Raw genomic sequence first — 22,859 nt, forward strand, 5'->3', positions numbered from 1 at the left:
GCCTTTCCTTACCAAACCCCACTTCTGCACAAGAACCTGCCAGGGCTACCAGCCAACATCTGTCTGGCCTTTAAATGCAGCAGTTGTGGTGGGTATGGGGACAAGCCCACAGCTGGGCTGAGGGAACTCCATGGGGCTGTTTTGGGGTATTTTGTGGGGGAATCTCCCCCAGCTGATGTGGGTGTTACAGACATGGGCACTACTGGCCCACCATGAGCACGGTCCTGGGGAGGGACCCTGCACTGCTGCTACACTCACACAGCTACACGCATTTCACAGGGGAAAAAAATAACTCCATGGAAACAGGCAGGTTCAATGGAGTGGGTTCAGGGGCTTTCCACTCCTTTTCTATTGAATCTGCTTAAAGAACTGAAGAACCAACCAACCCAGCAGATCTGACTGAAGGTTTTCAGCTTTACAGGTGGGCGCTCTTGGAACTGGCCCTTCCCTCCCCCTTCCCTACTCAGGTCTCCATTGCTGGAAGTAATCCATTATGTTTGCATGCATTTCATCCAGATGGGAGTGCAAGTGTGTCAGTAGGCAGCGTAGAGCGCCGAGACGATCTGGATAAAGGAAAGAAGCTTGTGATAAGCAGATAAGCAAGAATAAAAACATGCCAAAATCTCCGAGCGCTTACACAATCCCTCTGGGCAGCACTGCACCCCCGCTAGATTATTTTCTCAGGTTAACAAGCAAGTGCATTATAACACTGACTTAAATGCTTACTAATGTGTATGCTCTCCAAGGCTTAGAGCATCACCTGCCAGTCTCACACCACAGCTGCAAAGAAAAAGGAATCTGATGCGGGGCCAAGGTGGCCATGGTGGTGCCAGTCCCGACGGCCACCATCCCTGTCCCCAAGCTAGGAGCCCGGTGCCCACTGGGGACTGGGACCATCCTCAAGGCAGAGCAGTGGGCACACAGAGGCTGGAGTGGCTTCCTGTGAGCAGGCGGAAGATGAAACCACAGGTTATCTGAAACTCTGACATTTAATCCAAGCCCCAAAATAATGGGTTTATTTTGCTGCCCTTACATAAGCGTCTTTGAAAGTCAAACGAAACACAGCTTTTTTTTTCCTTTTTTTTTTTTTTTTTTTTTTTTTTTTTTTTTTTTTAACAGCATCTGTGTCTTTGCTTGGGATTAGGGATGTAATTGTGCAGGATGACACAGGCTTCTTAAGCACGTCACCCTTGCCCACACACTCAAGTGCCGTCACTGAGGATGAATGTGGCTGGAACCCATGAGGTGCTCACAGGAACTGCTCTCGTTTCTCCTACTTCAAGGGGGGAATTTATTTCAGCTCGACAAGGAAAGTTCTGAAGCAAATCAATACAGGATGAAGTGCATAATGTATGGAAATTACGTTTTAATAAAAACCATTGGCAGCTTTGCAGCTTAAACCGTGCTCTGTTTTCCTCGCCCGCCTCTCCCATTGCCTTTCCCACCACGCTGCATCCATTCCTCACCCTCCTGGTTCCTACCTCTGCACAAACACATCCAAACCAACGCATTTGGGCTGACAAAACCCAGCCACACCGGCTCGTACAGCACGTTTGTTCTGCAGGCTACTGCTTCATTAACAACGAGGTATGCCACGGATCAGAAAGTAATTAAACAGCAGCCACTCCCCCCGAAATTGTGATAAACCATCGCAGCCATTTAACCCTTTCGCTGTGCCCAGCCGAGGGTACAACACCGTGTAAACCATGAGCATCACCACCCCTGTGGAGATGGGCACCAGCTCTCCTCGGGGCTGGGCTGGGATCAGCTCTGCCTCCCAAATTCGGTGCCTCCTACGCCATCTGAAGCTGATTTTTGCTGAGAACCCCCCCAGCTGTTCCTGCAAAGTTGGGGTAAGTATTGTTCAATACATTTGGGGTTTTTTTAGGCGTTTTCAGCTGCCTGCAGAGCCTGGCCAGCAGTGTGGGGAGAGCTTGCTGAGGAAGAGAAGGAAGGGTTTATGGAAAATAAATTAAAAAAAAAAAAAGAGGCAAAAAAAAGCAAGGTTTAGCAGGCACAGAGAACTCAAACTCCACCCCGGCTCACAGGCAGCGCCGCTTGTTGCACGCAGCCCCCCGTATAAAGTGCTTTTGTTTCATTTTTAATACACAAAGCCTGCTTGTCCTTTCCTGCCGCTCCTCCCCTTTGCCACCCACTTGTATCCGATCCCAATGGCACCCCTGCCAAGAGAATTAGGGAGTGCTCCCTGCTAAATGGCAGCCTTTGTGTGACCGCAAGACGGCTGGTACTATCTCACCGAAACAAAAGCAGAAGCCATTTGCCTAATTCTTATTAATCTCAGTTGCCTGCGCCATGCAGCATTAAAATAGGAGAAAAAAAAAAAAAAAAGGGAAAAAAAAGGGAAAAAAAGGCTTTAAACATGTTGCCCTGCAGTATATAAAAGTGCATCGAGAAGCGATCCTGACACTCGCCTGAATTACCCGCTCACAACCAAGTAGCTACAGTTTTACAGTCAACTACACACTTTATTAAACAAACAGAAAAGAAAACAGGAAATTTCCCCTTGCCTGGAAAATGTTGCCTCCACATTCTTCTTCTTATTAAAAACCACACATGGCAGTGGAGGAGTAGGGAGGGAGGAGGAAGGGGGGGAACCCACACACGATAAAATACTACCACTTCTCAGTGCGTTGCCTCTCCTTTCGTCTACGAGGGGGTATCTTCAAACAAGCGATCCCGCGGCCCACAGCTGCAACATCTCAAGACAAATGTCTCTTTGAACACGAAGGGAAAAGAAAAGGCTTTTGTCCCGAGCCCCAGAAGAATGGTCTGAAATTGCGAGAGGAGTTACAGTCACCTCTGCGCGGCTCCCAACTCTTCAGAGCACTCCCTCCAGACTTTGCCGAAGCTTTTAACTAATCGTAGTTCTTTCCCAGCCCTTGAATAAAATCATGTGAGTGCCAGCCAAAAAATCTTATGCTATGCACACTAAAGGGTTTGTATATGTCACAGTTGCTTTTCCCCCTTCCACTCCCCTCCTCCTATTGACTTGCACATATGACGGGGTTTTTTTTCGAGTTGTCTCAAATGGATTTAATCTGTGCCACGCTGTGTTTTATGTTTGTTTGGGTTTTTTTGTGTGCGTGGCTTTTTTTTCTTTCTTTCTTTCTTTTTTTTTTTTTTCCCCAACTTAAAAATGAAACATGCCTTTCTTTCCATGCAGAGCGTGGCTCCAGGAAAAGGCTGATAGCCTTGAGCAGCAGCACCTCGAAAACAAACACAAAGCACTGGGGAAAGCAAGGCTGTGCTGATCTCAGCTGCGCCCAGAAACCAAGGGACAAATTCTTTCTTGATGTGTGAATCAACTGATTTTCAGCATCAGAAATGACACTCAATTGCTGGCAGGATTCACATCTTCTTGGACACATCCATCTCCTGGTCCTGCCCAGTTTGTCCCAAATAGGTAAAAGAGTCCCACGTCACTGTTTGAGGGAAAGGCTGGAGTGCTGTCAGGGCAGGTTTAGGTTGGAGATCAGGGAAAGGTTCTCCCCCCAGAGGGTGCTGGCACTGCCCAGGCTCCCCAGGGAATGGGCAGGGCCCCGAGGCTGCCAGAGCTCCAGGAGGGTTTGGACACCCAGGGGTGCACAGGATGGGATTGTTGGGGGGTCTGTGCAGGGACACATGCTGGACTCAATGACCCCTGTGGGTCCCTTCCAACTCAGGATAATTTATGACTTTATAATTGTCATCCCAATGCCACACTCTGTCAGGAGCATGTAGGACACTGCTGCTGAGTAGGTGGAGAATGAGAGCAGGCTGTCCCTGTGCAGTGCCCCATCGCCAGAGCATGGCTCGGAGCAGTTGTTGGAGCAGTTGTTTTCCCCTCTTTCCAGCTGCCATTGTCACTGCCAGCAGCACCAACAGCTACAGACAATACCCATGCAAGAAATCAGAAAAAAATCTGCCCCTCAGTCCCATCCAACACCATCAGCACTGCCTCTCCACAGCGTTACTCCTTCCCCATTTTATCACCATCCTGCTGGTTCCAACACCATCATCCCGTGGCACACACGGCCCGCTGCAGACGGGGTCCTGCTCACCCTGCAGGGAGCTTTGGAATGCTCAGAAATGTCCTGGAATTGGATGAAGGGGCAGGAATAAGGAGAACAAAGGTTTATTACCTGGAGTTGGTACTGACTTGTAACACTGGCATCAAAAGACCTGCCAGTCTCCCTAAAATCCAGCCTCTGACTATAGGACAAGGGGATTTAGGCACATCTTTCTCTTGAACATAAAAACACTTGAAATTCCCCCCAGATTTGCTGTCCCAACCATCACCTCTGCATTACAAGCTGGAGAGCCAATGTCCCAAGGTGCCTTTCCAGGGTCCCCACTCCCTGCAAGCAGAAAGGTGAGTGGCAGAGGTGCCACTGTGGTATTCTGTGAGGATGGGGATGTTTTGGGAAAGCACTGTGATGCTGCAGGACCCAGAGGTGCAACCTCTTCCACCACAGCGTGCTCACCAGTGATGCTCTTTCTTTTACTCAACTTCTCCTGTTAAAAAATGCTTCTCATAATGAATGCATATGCAAAAATGAAACAGGACACAAATCTTATCTCTAAGAAAGAAGGGGAAAAACCCCAAACAGATATTGTTTTTTCTAACTACTCTGGAGGCACTTGGTACTGTGCCGACAGAAGCCACATAAACACAAAGACATCAAATATATATTTTATAAATAATCATGGATTGTTTTGTATCTTAAAAGCAAAGCATCTTTGAGGCTTCCAGGATCCTACCAGGGAAAAAGTGCAGAATCTTCTCCTTCAGTGGAGACCCAGGAGTTTGAACTGCTGCTGTAGCCCCACGCTCACAGCCAGGGCTGCTGTGAGGAACAGGGATGATGGCAAAGGGGAGGCAACTTCCAGTCCACTGGAAAAACCCCACAGGTTCATGGCAGTCCCCTCTGGTGAGGGAAATTGTGTTTCAGAGAAACTCCTGAGCTCCAGAGAGATGAGCAAAGAGGCAACCATTAATTAATTAACAAATCCTGCCCTGCTGGAAAAGGAAAAACCTGTACCTGCTGTGAGAAGAGCCTGTGCAAAGCCCTGACCTCTCCAGCACATTTCCTCCAGTCAGCACACAAGAACTGGATTTTGGCCAGTTCCCTTTCCAGATAACTTTTCAGGGCTTCCTTTAAGAAAGTATTTTTCAAGATCCATAGGAAGTTCCCATATAAAACAATCCTTATTAGCTGATCCAAGCACCGTGGCTACAGTCCTCAGCTGAACTACAGACACGGCAGCCGCAGAGAAATGCTCAGTTAAAATATGAATACACGTGGTATTTTCTTCTTGCTATTTGAATACCTGCAGGTACACACAGCAGAAACACCTCCTTTAGGGTCCTCCCATCAAAGCACTGGGATGCCCTGCTCAGGCCATGGGGATGCAGCCCTGGGGCACGAAAGCCAAACACAAGCTTTGCAAAACTCTGAAATTCTCTCTGGGCTGGACTGAATCTCACCCAGGAGCACTGCACATACAGCTGCAAGGACATGAGCCGGTGTTAATGCAATAGAAGAGTAATAGAGGAGTAATGCATGGCCTCTGCTACGCAGCAAAATGTGGGTGTTTGGGTTATTCCCACTTTGTCAGGTTGGTAAATCCGTGTCTGTGAGCACCAAACACCAGGGAGTGACTTCAAGAGGAGCTAAAGAAGGTCTAACATGAAACTCCTAATGGTCACACAAGGTGATGGGAGACAGGGGTTCCCGAGGGATGTGCTGGCCCAGGGGACATGCAGAGACCCTGAGGAGTGGGAGTGCAGAGCAGGGCATGGATGGATGGGATGGCAAAACCAGGGAGGCACTGGGAGCTGCCAGGGCACGGGAGAGGCAGAGCAGATGGGAGAGGCCATATGGGGTGGTGAGGGAGGGATGCTACCAAGAAAGCTAAAAGAAGCACCTGGGAGAGAAACTGCTTGCTCAGAGCAGCTCAGATTCTTCTATTCTTTATTTATTTATTTATTTATTTATTAAAATATATTTTTGGTAAAAGAGAGATGGGAGAAAGAGGAGAAAAATTCGATTAGGGTTTGCTGGTTATGATTCAGACACCATACAGACCCTCAGACTGCCCCACTGTCCAGGGCTGAGCTTTGCAGCTCATATTAAAAAAACACAGAGAAGGCACCAAAAAACCCCCCAATAAATTCTCCTTGAATATGCTCCGTTACTAAGCCCAGTGCTGGATACAAACTGTATTCCTGGTGCTCACTGGCCAGCTTTCCTGATATTATCCAGCACTCTCTCCCTTGCTGCGCTTCATCTGCAGGATATATCCTGTATTTTTCATGGGTGGGACGCTCACTTCTGAGCCACAGATCCCAGCCACACAGCATCCAGGGACAACATCCCTTGCTAGCTCTCCTTTGAGTCCCTCCCTGTCCTCTATATCCATTTATCTTTTTCCTTTCCATCCAAATGGAAACAAATTACAGCAGTAAAAACCAAAATGAGCTGCTCCAGGAAATGGACAGCTTTCATTGTTTTGGTTTTTGGCTGTTTTTTTAGGATTTTTTGATTGAAAAGATAAAGTAAATAAACCCAAGGAGAAGGATGCTGCTGCCAGAGGAGAGCTGCTGATATCGGCCATCTGGGCAGGAGGCTGCTCAAACTTCAAATTGCCCCGAGGGATTCAGAGGCTGTAAAGACGTTTTGGAATATGAGATATTGAAATCAAGGCTCAGGATGAGCCTGTCGACTTGCAGTGACAGCCCTGGCACGGGGACAGCCTGGAATTCTGCTGCCTGAGACCCCCACCAGACCAGCAGCAGGGCTGTCCACAACACACCAGCACTGAGGGGTGCAAACTTGGCTTCAGCACACAGACAGACCACTGACAGCCAGGTTTAGACTGGAAATTCCCTTAAATTAAAAAAAAGAAAGAAAGAAAGAAAGGAAAAAAAAAAAAAAGTAAAGTACTAAAGCACTTGGATCCACTTTTGGGGGGAAGCAGAAAGAACTCAATCCCACCAGCTGCCCATGTACCACCAGCACCTTTGGAACTTGTGTTTGCACATTGATAATGAGAGATTCTGACTGGGAAAAAAAGAAAAGGCCACATTGGGATCTAGTTATAGGAATTAAATGATGCTGTTAACCACTGACATTAGTCCTTCCCACTATGCTGGACAGAAAGAGCTCTGGGTCTTTTAAGCAACTGAGCATCTCTGCTTTGCTGCTGGCATTCCTGAGATCTGCTGGAGGCTTAGATCCCAGAAGAGGCTTGAGACAGCATTGGAGGAGTTTCTGTCTCTGGAGAGACAGGACTGCTTTGCTGGATGGAAGCCTGGAGAGCCTTTTGGAAGATAAATCCTCATTTCCATGTCCACCTGTAGCTGTTGTCATCCCAAGTCACAGCCAGAAGGGACAACAACCCACCAAGGATCCAGCCCAGGCTTTACCTCACACTTTTTCCACAAAGGCAATGTGGGAGCCTTCAGTGGGAGCCCAGCTTGACTTTAGGAGGCTCCCCAGAACAATTTGTGGCCAAGCAGAGTGCCAAGAGCGGCTGGCAGCTGCCTCAGCTCCTGCTGCACACGCTGCAGATGGGCCAGGGAGCAGCCAAAGCCCTGCTCTAGTGCAAAGGATGACTCCAGTCCTTCAAATCCACCTGGACACCTCCAGCACCTTCACTCAAAGGGTTAAAAGGCCACGAGCAGTGAGTGCAGTGCCAGGCAGCCAGGACACAGGGGCTGGGAGCCCTGTGAGGCACACCAGGAGCACAGGGGCTGTCCCTGGGCTCTGTGAGGCACACCAGGAGCACAGGGGCTGTCCCCGGGCCCTGTGAGGCACACCAGGAGCACAGGGGCTGTCCCTGGGCTCTGTGAGGCACACCAGGAGCACAGGGGCTGTCCCCGGGCCCTGTGAGGCACACCAGGAGCACAGAGGCTGTCCCCAGGCCCTGTGAGGCATACCAGGAGCACAGGGGCTGTCCCGGGGCTGTCCCCGGGCCCTGTGAGGCACACCAGGAGCACAGGGGCTGTCCCAGGGCTGTCCCTGGGCTGTCCCTGGGCTCTGTGAGGCACACCAGAAGCACAGGGGCTGTCCCCAGGCTGTCCCTGGGCTGTCCCTGGGCTCTGTGAGGCACACCAGGAGCACAGGGGCTGTCCCCGGGCTGTCCCTGGGCTGTCCCTGGGCTCTGTGAGGCACACCAGAAGCACAGGGGCTGTCCCCAGGCTGTCCCTGGGCTGTCCCTGGGCTCTGTGAGGCACACCAGGAGCACAGGGGCTGTCCCCGGGCTGTCCCTGGGCTGTCCCTGGGCTCTGTGAGGCACACCAGAAGCACAGGGGCTGTCCCCAGGCTGTCCCTGGGCTGTCCCTGGGCTCTGTGAGGCACACCAGGAGCACAGGGGCTGTCCCTGGGCCCTGTGAGGCACACCAGGAGCACAGGGGCTGTCCCTGGGCTCTGTGAGGCACACCAGGAGCACAGAGGCTGTCCCTGGGCCCTGTGAGGCACACCAGGAGCACAGGGGCTGTCCCCGGGCCCTGTGAGGCACACCAGGAGCACAGGGGCTGTCCCGGGGCTGTCCCCGGGCCCTGTGAGGCACACCAGGAGCACAGGGGCTGTCCCAGGGCTGTCCCTGGGCTGTCCCTGGGCTCTGTGAGGCACACCAGAAGCACAGGGGCTGTCCCCAGGCTGTCCCTGGGCTGTCCCTGGGCTCTGTGAGGCACACCAGGAGCACAGGGGCTGTCCCCGGGCTGTCCCGGGGCTCTGTGAGGCACACCAGGAGCACAGGGGCTGTCCCCGGGCTGTCCCTGGGCCCTGTGAGGCACACCAGGAGCACAGGGGCTGTCCCAGGGCTGTCCCTGGGCTGTCCCTGGGCTCTGTGAGGCACACCAGGAGCACAGGGGCTGTCCCTGGGCCCTGTGAGGCACACCAGGAGCACAGGGGCTGTTCCCGGGCTGTCCCCAGGCCCTGTGAGGCACACCAGGAGCACAGGGGCTGTCCCTGGGCCCTGTGAGGCACACCAGGAGCACAGGGGCTGTCCCTGGGCCCTGTGTGGCACACCAGGAGCACAGGGGCTGTCCCTGGGCCGTCCCTGCGCTGTCCCACACGCCGTGTGCCCTGCCAAGGGCTCCCCCTCAGCCCGCACGATGCCCGCTGGCCCCTGCAGAGAGAACCGAGAGCTCACTGCAAACCCACAGGTCCTGCCAAGGCCTCGTCCCTTCTAAGAGCTCCTAAAATAGCTCCTGGGCGCTGGCCAAGAGCACAGGCCCGGCTGGAACCGTCTGTTCGGTGACCCCAGTGCGAGGTCACCCCTCCTGCAGCCCGCACAGCTCAGCCCACAACAGCGGGAGCAGCGCAGCCGAGGCCGCCGGACCTGCGGCAGCTTTCTCCCCTCTCGCATCCCCACCCCTCTTCCACGGCCAAGATCCGGTGAAGGAACCCTCACACAGCCTAAATATCACCATGTTCACACTGCTCCTGCTTTTTCTCGTCCCGGTTTCTTGCTCCGCTTTTTTTTCCCATTTCTTGCCCCTTCCCAGTCTGTACCCACAGCTCCGCTGGTGCTCTCCCATCGCTTTTTGAGTAGTTTGAGACCAATTCTTTTAAGCGGAGAAAGGATGGTGAAGTATGAGAGCAGGGGAATAACCCTGGAAGGTCCTGGGAGGTGCTGAATGCCTGCAAATCCCACTCATTTCCCTGAGATAAACACCTTCACTTCCCTGTAGCACCGGATTATAACTAAGGGAGGAAAAAACCCCTAAATACCAACATTCAAAAGCACTTAACTACAACATACTCGCTATTAAAGTTGATTTACTTTTACAACAAAAGCTTTGCAGGTCTATCATAGGATTTTATCATGGTCACACTTTAAAAAAACAAACAGGGCACACTTTACATTGCTGTTGACACTCAAAGCAGCTCAGAACCATAAAAACAGAGCAAACAAAGCTCCGGGCTTGGCAGTGACCACCAAACCCCAGCTGCTCTCCTCCGAATCCTTCAAGGAACAGTTTAAGGAGGGAGGCTGATCGCCTTGTGGGGCTCACAGCCACCTGGCCTGGCTGAAGGTGTCCCTGCTCATGGCAGAGGATTGGATTAAATGACCTTTAAAGGTCCCTTCCAACCCAAACCATTCAATGACTCCAGGAACTCCAACATTCTCAGGTTTAGCTAATATCGAAAAATGCTGGTTGCACCTCAGGCAGGATTTCCCAAGCATGACTGCATTAAGAAGGCAGAGTTCTGTGGGTGATATCCTAGGAAATATATCGAAGAGAAAATCACTCCTGCTCCAACCCATGTTCCCTAGCTAATATATTTGATTATTTTCAATCTTGCTGTAAAGCATCAGGAAAATGATGAAGGATCCCACACTGTGCTTGCAGCCACCTTCCCAGAGGAGCATTTTCTGCTGGAAAGTTTAACAGGAATGGAGTGACACGGGGTCCAGCAGCATCTCCTGGCCTGACATCTTCTCTCTAAGCCACCTGCAAGGCTGCTCACTCAGCTGGGGAAATAAAAAAAAACAACCCAAAGCCTGCTCTGAGAAACCTCCATCTCTTTATCCAACTGCTCAGAAAAAAGATTTTAGAGATGCCACACAATACAGCCCTTTTTAGCTATCTGTGCCCTTGAGCCATGCATTAATACAGCTGAGACTAAGCTGGATTGAGGGAATTTTAAATTGGTGTGCTGGATGATGTAGAAGGTTATCAAAAATGAAAAAAATAAGAATTTTTTAAAAAAAGAAAAAAAGAAAAAAACCCACTCAAAAATGAAAAAGGAAACAACACGAAACTGAATTAATTGTAGGCTGGAGATTTCATGAGGTCAGGGTGAGCACGCAGAATCTCTCACTGGAAAGGTTATTAATAATAATGACTAATCTCCTGGAACAGAGAAATTGCCTTGATTAATAACAATACACTGATTATTTACAAACTCGCACGTCTTAGAGTATTATCATTTAATCACTTTTTTTAGACTGAGGACAAAAAAGTGGTATTGAGAGAAGGGAACTGTATTTTAAACTCACCCTTCTTAACCTTTCTGACTTTGCAGCTCTGTAGAGCCTCCCTGGCTGCTCCCCAATAACTCCTGAGTGCTGAGGGCACCCTGAAGGTCCAAAGGGTATTTCAGGAAGAAATGAGAGCGTGACCATAGGCATGGAGATTTTGCACAAAATGAGGCTAAATGTAGAAATTTTGATTTCATAGAATCATGGAGTCATTTAGGCTGGAAAAGAGCTTGAAAATCATCGAATCCAACCATTCCCAGCATTGCCAAGGCCACCACTAACCCATGTCCCCAAGTGCCACATCCACATGGATTTTAAATCCCCCCTGGGATGGGGGTTCTACCATTGCCCTGGGAAGCCCTTTGGTACACAGATGTCATGTTCCTATGAACAAAAAAAGTGTCTTTTGTAATTCAGGGCTATTAAATCTTTCTTGAAACGTTCAAATCAAACGAAACCAAATGAGAGGGATTTTCTTTTTTTTTTAAGTTGCTTTTAAATTCATTTCTTTCAACTACCCACTGAACCTTTTGAAAATTAAATTTATTTTATTTTTTAATTCAATGTGCAGTTGTGGAGATCTGAGGAAAAGCATGCGGTCCCAGAAGCATGTGGGGGTTTTTCCTAACTGTACAAGTTGCTGTAATAAAGGACATTATCTCCCCCTTGTCTGGCTTCAGTTTTCCAAGCTGAATAAAGATAGCAAAAAGTTCAATGATTAACTTTTCCATTCTCTACTTTCCCTCTTTATCAGCCTTTTCCTGGCCACTAGCATTCCTGCCTGGCTGCAAAATACAGGCTGCTGATCTGGACAAGAGCCTGTGGACCCAAGCAGGGCTGCAACCAGCCAAAACTCTCCCAAAAATTCTCAAATGACATTTGGGATGTGATTTCTCTCGGTACAGCGGACATAAGCTCTGAGTAAGGAGGAAGCTGACCTCACCTCCTTAGTCTTCTCAAAGCTTTGGAGGCTGAAGCAAACTCCTCCAGATCTGTCCAGCCAGGCTGTTCCTGGGGCCTGGATGCACAGCATGCACTAGGAATGGGTGAGAACATACCTAACATTTTTTTCTTACCCCTGACCCTAAAACGTTCTGTGGATTAGTGATAATCCCCAGCCACACATTTCACATCTGAAATTCAAACAGGGGACCGGGCAATGCCAACTGAAAACCGTCACTGACGTTGTGACACCGAAGTGCCCCTTCACCCTGTGACCTTCCACGTGTCAGCTCAAGTGACGGTCACCCCATCGAGGGTTTCCACTTGGGCTTTTCCTCTGCTCCCAGAGTGGGCTGGAGTCAAAGCAAGGTTAAACTCTCATCATTTTGTAAATCCTACCCCTGAAGCTGCTTCATCTCCCCCTGTCCCACCCCAGCCAGAGGGCCCTGAGCCCGGTCAGCTGCATGCCAGTGCCATCTGGTTTATGGAAAACCATGTTCAACATCCAAATATTGCACAGATCCTTGAATAATAGAGCTTATAGCCTCCATAATTTATCATCAGTGTTTAAAATAAGTATCACTAATAAGTAATTGTAGTTGAAACATTTATCTTAAACCAGAGCTATTTAAACTATGATAATCTAGAAAAATCTTTGCTAATCTGCTCCATCTTTGAGCAAAAGAAACACACACTCCCTGGCTTTTTGTACTAAAACAAAAAATGAGCATTGGCAGAGCAAGCAAAATCATCTACAAATACAAATCAACCTTTTCTCCTTGTGAGCCAGAGTAGCCCAAGGGATAACGGCATGATCACGCTCCTGATGTATTTATACAGCACATTTCATCTTCATTAATCCAGATAACACACTGGCACATTCAGAATTTTCAGTTCCAAGAATGATGAGCTATTCCTGTGCTACGGCAGTTCAACACCCACCTCTCCCCCAAGCCCTTGGGTCTGACCACCACCCTGGAGCTCCAGAGGTATCTCCTGCCCTCCCACTCCCTTGGGAAGGGGCTGTAGTGCTGCAGCCTCAGCTTGTCTCAGCTCCAGGCTGTGGCCCAGGAGCCCTCAAAGTCCCCCACACTCCTCTGGCCACAGCAAGGGGCTTTAAGGATCTCCTGCAGCAGCCCTGTCCTTGCCCCCATTGGTTTTTCTCATGGGGGTAACCTCAGCAATGTAACATGAGCTAAAGGAGACAGATCAGGATGCTCAGCAAAGAATCCCTGCTCAGATCTGTATTTTCTCTCTGTTTTTCACGAGCTGACGTTTTGGCCAACAACCTTCATATTTAAGGTGTCTTATTTTCTTGTGCACGCCAAGGATTGCTACAGTGCAGCTCCCACAGCTGCTGGGAGGCATTTCCTGCAGGCACCCTCAGCACACTGAGAGACAAATAAAATCCAAACTGTAGAGAAACTGACTGCTCTTGAAACCACGTTAACTCTAATGGGCTGAAAATGTCTTCATTTTTATGTCTCTTCACTATCACAGTGCTGATGTAGGTAAGCACAGGATATAGGTTTATCTAATAATGTATGCCCAAGATAGTGAAAAATATTTCACATTTGCCTACAGTTATAAAACTGTAAATCACACTGAACAATATCACTGCAGTAAGCTCTTTTCCTCTAACCATTTTCTGTATTTTATTGGTTCAATAAAACCCATCACTTATCAACCCAAGAGCTGTACTTATACGCCGTATGGTGAGTCTCAATTAATTTATTTAGGCTTAAACCTGTGCCATGAACCCACCAAAGTGAGGTATGGCAAAATGAACCGATCAGGTTTATTTTCTTTGTTGGGAATTAGATTGGGGAAGGGAGGGAAAGGGGCCTTGCACAGAAATTTCAGAAAGTTGATGGAATTTCCTGCCTTGCAGCAGAAGGTAGCTGGCAAAAAAGGATGCTGATGCATCCCACCCCTGCCTACGTGTTTATACACTTGATTAGATCATACAGAGTACAAAACAAACCGAATCAAACTGACAGTGTTGAAAAAACTCCGTGATCTTGAGAAAGAGGCTCCTGCAGCAACAACAATGCTACATTGTGCCTCTGTCTGAGGGGGTCCCAAAGCCCCCCCAAGAGCTGCCACTGACACAAAACCACCCTGCTGGCTGTAATCAACAGGTTCAGGCGACGAGGCAAAGAGGGGAAGTAAGACACGACGCTCATCAAGCACCCAGCTAAATGAGCATTTTACAATTTCACATTGTTTTCATCGTTCATTCCACAAATACCCAAGAGATATATGTACAACATTCAGTGTAATCCATTCCTCTAATTAATACCTTTGGTAATACAAAGAAAAACCCAATATTGCGAAAAAACCCCAGAGCACGTGGCCAGCCGACTTTCCCAAGAATACTTGAGAATACAGCGGTGGCTTTTTAATCACCATCCAACCCCTTTCTATTTGGTGGCATTCCTTTTAGCAATAGTTCTCCCAAATCTCTCCCTGATTCTCAGCTCAACACGGGTCACCTTCCTTGACCTGCAGTCCTCTTTGTGCAAGCAGATAAAATTTGTCTCCCTGAAGCTTTCATCCTTTGGAAGGAGAAAGGAAGGTGATTCTCCTGCAGAAATTTACCAGAAGTTGCACTCAATATAAAATCAGAATTCTAGAATGGTATGAGTTGGAATGGACCTTAAAGCCCATCCCATTTCACCTCCTGCCATGGACAAGGACACCTTCCACTGTCCAGGGTGCCCTGTCCAGCCTGGCATTGGGCACTTCCAGGGATCCAGGGGCAGCCACAACTTCTCTGGGCACCCTGTGCCAGGGCCTGGCCACCCTCACAGGAAGGAATTTCTTCTGAATATCTAATCTAAACTGACCTTCCTTCAGCTTTAAAACTAACAGAGAAATCCCTTGTAAAATGAGATGTAGATTTGTCACAGGGTGTGGAAATGATTCCCTGAGTTTACCAAAACAAGCTGTTTTGTTGCTCCTCGGAAGAAGCAGACCTTGAGAGAGGTGCAGATCCATCTCAGTGCCTTGCTCAAGGTCTTGCCAACTGACACTGAAGGTTTTCATGACTTTTTGTTTTGTACGTAATGCAAGAGTCACAATCCTTGGAGAACTCCTCTTCCAGCTCTCACTGAATGAACAGGATGGATCTGCACCAAGTGCAGCCACGTTGGTCTCAATGGGGGTCCTGCAGGAGGTGTGGGTGAGGATGCAGCACAGACACCCAGACAACAGCACATCTCACTCTCCTCTGCCTCCTGACTTCAGAGGGAGCTGAGGAACGCTGCCTGCTGCCAGCATGAGGGTCGGGGTGTGCAGGGGACATCCCTGGCATGTGCCTGAGTTCAAGCAATCGACTTGTGACTACTCCGCTGTTTCTGCCCCTGTCAGGCACAAAGAACAAAATCCCAGTTGCTGCTTCCTTGTGATTCACACGAGGAGTGCCTGGAGTCAATGGGTTCAGTGTGGAGATCATTCAAACCAGCTGTGGCCACTAAAAGAATCCATTCTTCAGTCCTGTGACCAGGCTTGCTAGAAAGTAGGGAGCAAATGTTCCACCCTAAATAGTTTTGGTCTGAGCACAAGAGAAGCTATTGGCAACAACAACATTGAGAGAAAGAATGTCTTAGCATCAGGCTCAGATGCCTTGCAAATGTATTTTGTATCCTCTACCCCAAACTGTATTTTTTTCTGCCTGTAACAGACTACATGCTTTAATCAGCTCTGGCAGATTGCTGGGTGTCTTTATTTTGGCTAGTAGAGAGCTCCCTTCCATATGGGACCTATCTGGGATGGAAAGCACATCGACAGCAATGGAGAGCCCAACCCAGCTGAGCACCAGTCCACCGTGGCCTCCACTGAGAAGCCAGCTTGTGCAGGAGCCACAAAAGCACAAAATGGCTTGGACTGGAAGGGACTTCATTGCTCATCCAGTTTCAGCTCCCTGAGGGCCACCTTCCCCCACGCCACACTGCTCCAAGCCCTGTCCAGCCTGGCTTTGAACACTCCCAGGAATGAAGCAGCTGCAGCTTCCTCACCATCCTCACAGCAACGAACTTCTCCCCAATATTTAACCTACACCCACCATCTTTCAGTTCAACAGTTCCCTCTGGGTGACCAACCAGGCCTGATCTGAGCATTTTCTCCAGGCTTACTGGCAAGAGCAGCCCTGACATGGTGCATATGTTCTGAATTTGATGCACTTCAGAAACAAAATGAGAAAAGAAGTTATTGTGCTGCACTGTGAAATACCAAAAGCAGTGAACTGTGCTGCATTAACATGGCATTGTCTCCAGGATTCTTGTCCAGCTCCAGGCTGACAGGAGGAGCTGGCACACAGACACTGAGGAGTGCCGATATATTTTCCTCACACCCCCAGGTACTTTTGCATGGCACAAGAACACACACAAACGTGTGCATGCGAATGTCTCCATCCTCTCCACCCAGTTATCAGTGCAGCCTGAACCGGGGACAACGCTCATTAACCAAAGATACAAGGGAGGATAACGACCAGAAGATAAAGATTTGCATTTATTAATGTCACAATATAAAGGAAATGATAAACCCCTGCAAGCCGAGTTTCTAATTTGGTCTTAATCCCACTGGGCGTAGCTGTGTCAGCCCTGGCTGCCTCTCTGTCTCAGCCCCAGCCTCCTTTCCATCGGTCAGGACAAACCTTTTCCCAAATCACAGCAGCTGGCTGGAGCAACCCTCCACATCCTCTTTCTCGCTACAACTTTCCCTTAGAGCATGATGACTTTTAAATCCTTTTAGGCTCAAAGCCCAGTAAGCAGTAAAGCCCTGCACAAAGTGATATTTATTTCTGGCAACTCTTTTTTTTTTTTTTTTTTTTAATATACAAATCAAATAGAAAAATAACCTCAGCAGTATTTGTCATAGCCAGAGGTGTATTTGAAGCTCTTATGAAGTGAATGTGCTGCCCACAGAGGTTCTTGATGCCTGGTTTTTAACAGAGTTAGAGGAAGAGCCTGCCCTGAGCCAAAACTTCTGTCCTCCTCCAGCTGTAGCAAGGAGTGACTTCAAATCTTTGGGGGAGCTGGAAACTTTGGTATGGACAAAGAACTCAAATGAACAGCGAAAATGGCTACAGAGTGATTTCCTTAATTAAAAATTTGGCTGTGCTCCTAAGGAGGAGGAAAACAATGCTACAGACTGCCAAGGCAAAGAGCAAGTAAAAGCTGTAGCACATGTAGCTCTGGAGGAAACACAAACGGGCTCTATCAGCCCCCCAGATCCTCCAAAACCATTTGTAATTATTAGGCTGAAAATCAAGCACAGCCTTGCTGCTGAATCAGAGCAGCACAGGCTTGTGAATATGACTTGGCCTTAACTAATACATTTTGACAAGGCTCAAAACACTCTCCAGGCGATTTAAGACACCGTAAAAAATAAGGAACTGACAGTTTTTGACCTCAAGATGTCAAATACAGAACTGCCGTCTAGTTGTGACGAGCTGTCACTCTATCCCCTGGACATCCCCACTGTGGCTCTGCATTTCACAGGGTGGGCTGCAACCACCCAGCGCGGTCCACGAGAGGGCTGGCACGTTCTGAGAGCATCAGTCAGCCCATCCTCAACAGCACCCGAGAACCCCTGCCAGCACAGCAGCACTGCTGGGTGGTCTTCTTCAGCCTCTGCCCTGCTTGGTGATGGAAAAAAATAACCAAAAAGGCTGTGTAGCTTTTTTAAACAGCAGACCAGATCCCAAGCACAACGAGGTCTCTAAGAAGAGACATTTCAGAGCATGCACATGTCTCAAATCAGCACAGGCACAGAAAGACTGCACAGAAAAGAGAGGAAAACCCTTTTCAGGGTTTTCTGAACAGGTAGAGAAACTGCAGCTCTTCCCTGTGCTGGTCACATGTGATCTGTCAATCTGACCAGCACCTGACACCTGTGATCAGAAAGAAGCTGATACCTGTTGTGCTGAGACAACTGAACATCCCTCGATGGAAATTCCAATGTCCGGTGCCAAAACAGCGCTCCTGGGAAAGAGGCAGTGTCTGAGGAGACTGGGAGTGCAAAGGGAGAAGAAAAGACTCCTTGGCTGCAGCAGAAAACCACCATGCTGATGTCTCTCCTCAGCACAAGACTCTGGCCAAGGAGAAACAGGGGTCATGGATTGTTTCCAGGGGTGCACTCGAGATGCTCTCACTGTAATTAACGTGAAGCTGTGGCTTCCCAGGGCTGTGCACATCCCTCGGGGTGATGGGAGCCCCCCTGTCCAACTGAGCATAGGGGGTTTGGGTTTTCCTGCTTCAAACCAGCCACAGAATGAAACAAAACATGAGTGTCAGACGTGAGGGAGGCTGAGGAGCACAGCTGTGGGCTGCAAGCAGGTGACCACACAGCAATGGCAGCAGTAAGGTCGAGTTTTCCGAGCGTGGCTCCAAAAACAAACCTCAGGGCACCCTCGTGATGCGCTTCCAGGCAGGAGTTGAAAAAGAATCATCCCAAACTTGACAAGAGAATATGGATATCGCTCCAGGAGATCTCCAAAATTGCCTTACACTGACACACAGGAGCTCCATGTGGCTTAATGCAAAGCATCAAAGCGCAGGTCACACACTGTTTACAAGAAAATTAATCTTAAAGCGAAATCTTGGAACCGAGGGGTTTTTTGAAAAGAATTTCAACTTGCTCTTTTGCCAAATTCTGATTGAAAATCTCTGCTCAGACCCCAAGGGCTCATGACCCACTTACCAAGCATGGCACTGCTGTATTTGGATGGACTTGAGTCAGAGTATTTCTAACTCCACAAAGGGTAGGAGCTGCAGGCAAACAAAGTGTGTAACCATGCCAGCTTGAGAGAGGAAGTGTACAAAATACTTGGAACACAAACATTTTGTGACTGTTACCAGCACCGTTCTTCCCAAGTGTGGAATACTTTCCTAGAAACTGGCTACCTTTAGGGCACCCTCTGTCCCGCTGCAGTTTTTTGGTTGTATTACTGTTGCTGCTTCCAGTATTTTCCTGTTTCTTCTGCTCTCCTACCCTCTTCCTGCCTCTCTCACTTCTCCAGATGTGTTTGTGCTGGAGGAAAGCTGCTCCCCTTGACTCAGTGGGGCAGTTTCCAGCCCTGCCTACTCTCAGCACTGTGTGGAGCCCAGGCTGTCCAGCATCCATTAGTATGTGCTTCTTCAAAGAACTGTGGAGCTCTAAGTGCCTTAGGAACAGATTAAACAAACAAATAGGTAAGAGACATATTAAGTAACTTCCCAGTGTGGAAGTAAAGGAGATCGTCCAGAGTTAAGACCAGGTTCTCCCAGTCAGCAACACATAGAGGAGTTGTGTCCTCTTGGCACCTGACACAGGCATCAATGACCAAACCAAAAACCCACCAAATGCTGGGTGGGAATTGCATTGCAAACTCTTGTCTTCTTGCATCCAGCTCAGAGAAAAGCTCAGCTTTAGAGCCAAGCAAAAGTTACAAGATGTAACTGCCAACTTTCCAAATTTCCTCCTAGAAAGACAAGGCAGTCAAACGGATCGGCTCTGGATTTCTCTTACAACCCTCCCCCACAGCTGCAAATCCCTTACAAGGTGATTTTTACTTAGCAAAGCACCCGTTTTTCACCCTGAGCACTGTCTCCCCTCTGACAAATATTCCTGTTTACAGTCTGGAACTTTGTCATATTGAGCTCCGACCAAATTCATTATCTCCACACACTCCTGTTGTGTCAATATTATATAATTGCCATTTCTCTTTCTCTTCCTGAACTGCTACCATGATTATTAACACTGCTGTTTGTGTTCACAAGTGACCTCCTTTGCTTCACTGTAGCCCATAGTGTCACAAATCCTAAAATGATCCCCAAACACTGATAGACAGGCCAGTTTTGACATCTGCTGTGCCTGGTGAAGCACTTATGGCAACCATTCAGAATGGCCAAAAAGGCACAATGATTTATCAATTAATTTTGCACCCTCTCTACAGCAAAGCACAGTGGGTCTGTATCTATGAATAATCTTCAGTTCCTGAGTTTTTTTTTTTTTTTTCTGAAAAGCATTGCACTGAGCAAGTTGGGTTAGATCAAGAACAGGAGCAAAAGCCAGCCTGACACCAGAGTTTTAGGCTGAGCAAACCAAAACTGGGATAAGTTGCCTAACCAGAATGAGAACAGGGAAATGATGGTTTTACATAAAAATGTCAGAAATTAAGAAAAAAAGAAACATTCAACATTCAAAACCACTTATGAATGGCAAATGTTCAAGGCAGAACGACAGTTGTTAACACACAGCCAGCTCTGCATCTCAAAGACCATGCAAAAATAACCCAAAACGGAATAGCCAACAGCAAATTAAATAGTCTGCATCAGTGATGACTGGTACCACATCTAAAAGCAATTTGAGCTTTAATAATTCAACACAGTTTAATCTGCTGGTAGTAGGAAAGGTGGAATTTGCTTTTTTCCAAAGGATGACGTGGATGGATATCCTATCTCTGTAAGGTACACCCCAATTTGTGGTAAGTGCTGGGCGTGAGGCCAAACACACAGAGCACACACACAAAACACACAAGAGCACACACACAAAGCCTTGGTGTTCTCTGGATCAGGTCCACAAACCACAGAAACCAAGATCAAACAAGAAATTCTCCGACAGATTTAACATCCGAAACCACGCAACATCACCGATATTTATTCTACCCAGAAGACCTGAGCAGAATTTTGTTTCAGAAATTCTCAAACTTGCAAGGGTTTTGTGGAATTCCTTTTCATGCCTTGCTTCAGCCTGTTAGTATCAGTTCCAGTGCTAATGACCCAACTTGTGAATGTACAGAGGGAAAACAGAGCTTCATGAAATATTGATACGCACTTGGAAATTTGACAATTATCTCCGGAGCTCCTTGGTAAAACCTGAAAGCAAATAAATAGCAAACATTTCCTGCACTCATTAAAACACTGAAAAAAAAGAGAAAGAAACCTACTCATTATCCATTTGACAAATCTATCCTATTATTTTTAATAATGCACAGGCTTCCAATGAATGAAACGTACAGCTTCTCCTGTTTAAGAAACCATTGGGTTTGTAGATCTAATTTTAAGAAATGCAATAAAAGTCAGTGATGTAGAGCTGGTTCCTTTTGCAGGAGAGAGTGAAAAATCCTTCTCCTATTGAAATCAATGACAAAATCCACATTTTTCAAGTGAACTTGACTCACTGCCCTACTTTGGAAACTGCTCCTCCAGAAAGATATTCCACGAAAGTTACAAATAATCACTTTGTTAGCATTTTTCATGCAAGCTTCAGAAACAGAAAACTGGAGTGAAGAAGAGCTGATGAGCCAGAGCGTGGGGCTGCTGGTCCATGGGCTGTACCTCTGTATCCTCCTTATGTCACAGCAGGGAGATGATCCCCTGGCTCTCCCTCTGGCCAGAGCATGGTGTGGGGGATGCCACACTGCTCCGAGGGAGCCTGGGCTTTTAGGATGAACAGCAAATACACAGAACACCTTCCCTGCTGAATAAAAATGAGCCCTGAGGGGAAAATTTCCACTGCGGAGCATGACAGGTTGTTTGGCAGTGTCCTGATGTTATTGGTTATTAGTAATCCTGGTTTGGGGACCTTTTAGCCCTGACTGCAGATGAAACAAGACCACATTCACTGCAGACAAGAACTAAATGGAAATTTAAGACTCTTAAGCCAAATGTTTCAGCTGTTAGACAACGGCTCCCACTTTTATGCAGGTCTGCTCAACATGAGGAAGAATTCAAAGATGGGAAAAGCTCAACAGGAGAGATTACAGGAATTGCTGGTCAAGTGGGACAACTAAAGCAACATTTAAGCATTCCTGATTATTTCAGGGTCCCAGCAGGATGGTCTAGATACTGACAAGCTCTCTGCTGTACACACTGAATCCTCTCTTTTATCCTTCATCACATTAATCAAGATTCCTTGCATTGACAAAACAAAATATATGCCCTTACATGAACTACTGTACTATTTCAATATTCATTTAAACCTTTCTAACAGAACACTCAGAGAACGGCAGAGAACAAACAAATGTGTGTGACATCTCAATTTTTTTTTTTCCACTCTGCAGGAAACAGTGAGAGACTCCAATAAGAGACTGGGCCATCCTAAGAAAAAGGCTGATCATCTATAGGGTCAGTAAGGGAATGTGTAGGAGGCAGCTCAGGGATTTGCAGTGTTTAGCACAAGCGTCAGGAAACGTGTTAGGGTTAAGAACACCAGGAGGGCAGTCAGGTGGGCATTGCCAGGCTCCTGCATCCCACCACCCTACACCTCCTGATGTTCCCTGGATGCAGGGAACCTTCACACCTGGAAAATACATGCCAAATGTTTCCATGACACCTCGGTTCTGATCCTCTTTTTCTGACTTTTTTCATGGAAAGTATATCCTAAATTATTTCTTATCACTGTGTTTGTTGTCTAAACAAAGTCCTGTCTGCTTGTTTGCTTGCCAAGTAAGGAAATAATAAATTGCTCGATAACCAAACAAGACATTTCTGGCAAACAATGAAGACTGCAGAAGCATTGATCCAAATGGATAATGACTGAGACACTGATTATATTTTTGAGATTTTTTTTTCCTCCCCATTTTCATGTCTATACATATCTGCATACATAAATAAAACATGAAAGTGCCATCTTGGCTGTTCATACCAGTATTTACCAAGGATCTCCACCAGCAGATAAACCCTGATGGTTTCCTTCTTATAGTGACAACCTGCTCATGTCTCAGATCACAGAGCCTAAACCACCCTTTTCCCAGGGACTGTGACACTTCTGGAAACTGCAGGAACGCTCCCATGGTGCCACTTCTCCCAGCCTCTCTGTGCCTGACACTGCTTTAATTTACAAGATGATGCAAGAGGCCATAATCTCCCTCAGCCACATACCATTTTTTGGCTGGGATTCAAGGAGGGATTGCTGCAGGTGGGAAAGGACCACAA

At 47.8% G+C, this 22,859-nt stretch overlaps 1 protein-coding gene across 5 annotated transcripts in view; it reads right to left on the reverse strand.

Moving 5' to 3' along the window:
- Window positions 1-22,859, reverse strand: part of CTBP2 (C-terminal binding protein 2) — a 133,861-nt gene that overhangs the window by 12,152 nt on the left and 98,850 nt on the right. Inside the window, exon 1 of one of the 5 annotated variants that reach the window (XM_058421428.1) lies at window positions 2,638-2,733. The exons of 3 other annotated variants lie outside the window; for them this stretch is intronic. Coding sequence is in view for 1 of the 2 variants with exons in the window: in XM_040072196.2 (XP_039928130.1) it covers window positions 1,482-1,497 (16 nt within the window). In the remaining variant the exon portion in view is untranslated. Of the gene's footprint in view, window positions 1-1,481; window positions 1,569-2,637; window positions 2,734-22,859 lie in introns of those variants that run through there. One more of the 5 variants, XM_040072196.2, reaches the window with a different exon arrangement.

This window comes from Hirundo rustica, chromosome 8, assembly GCF_015227805.2.
Source record: "Hirundo rustica isolate bHirRus1 chromosome 8, bHirRus1.pri.v3, whole genome shotgun sequence".
Classification (NCBI taxonomy): Eukaryota; Metazoa; Chordata; class Aves; order Passeriformes; family Hirundinidae; genus Hirundo; species Hirundo rustica.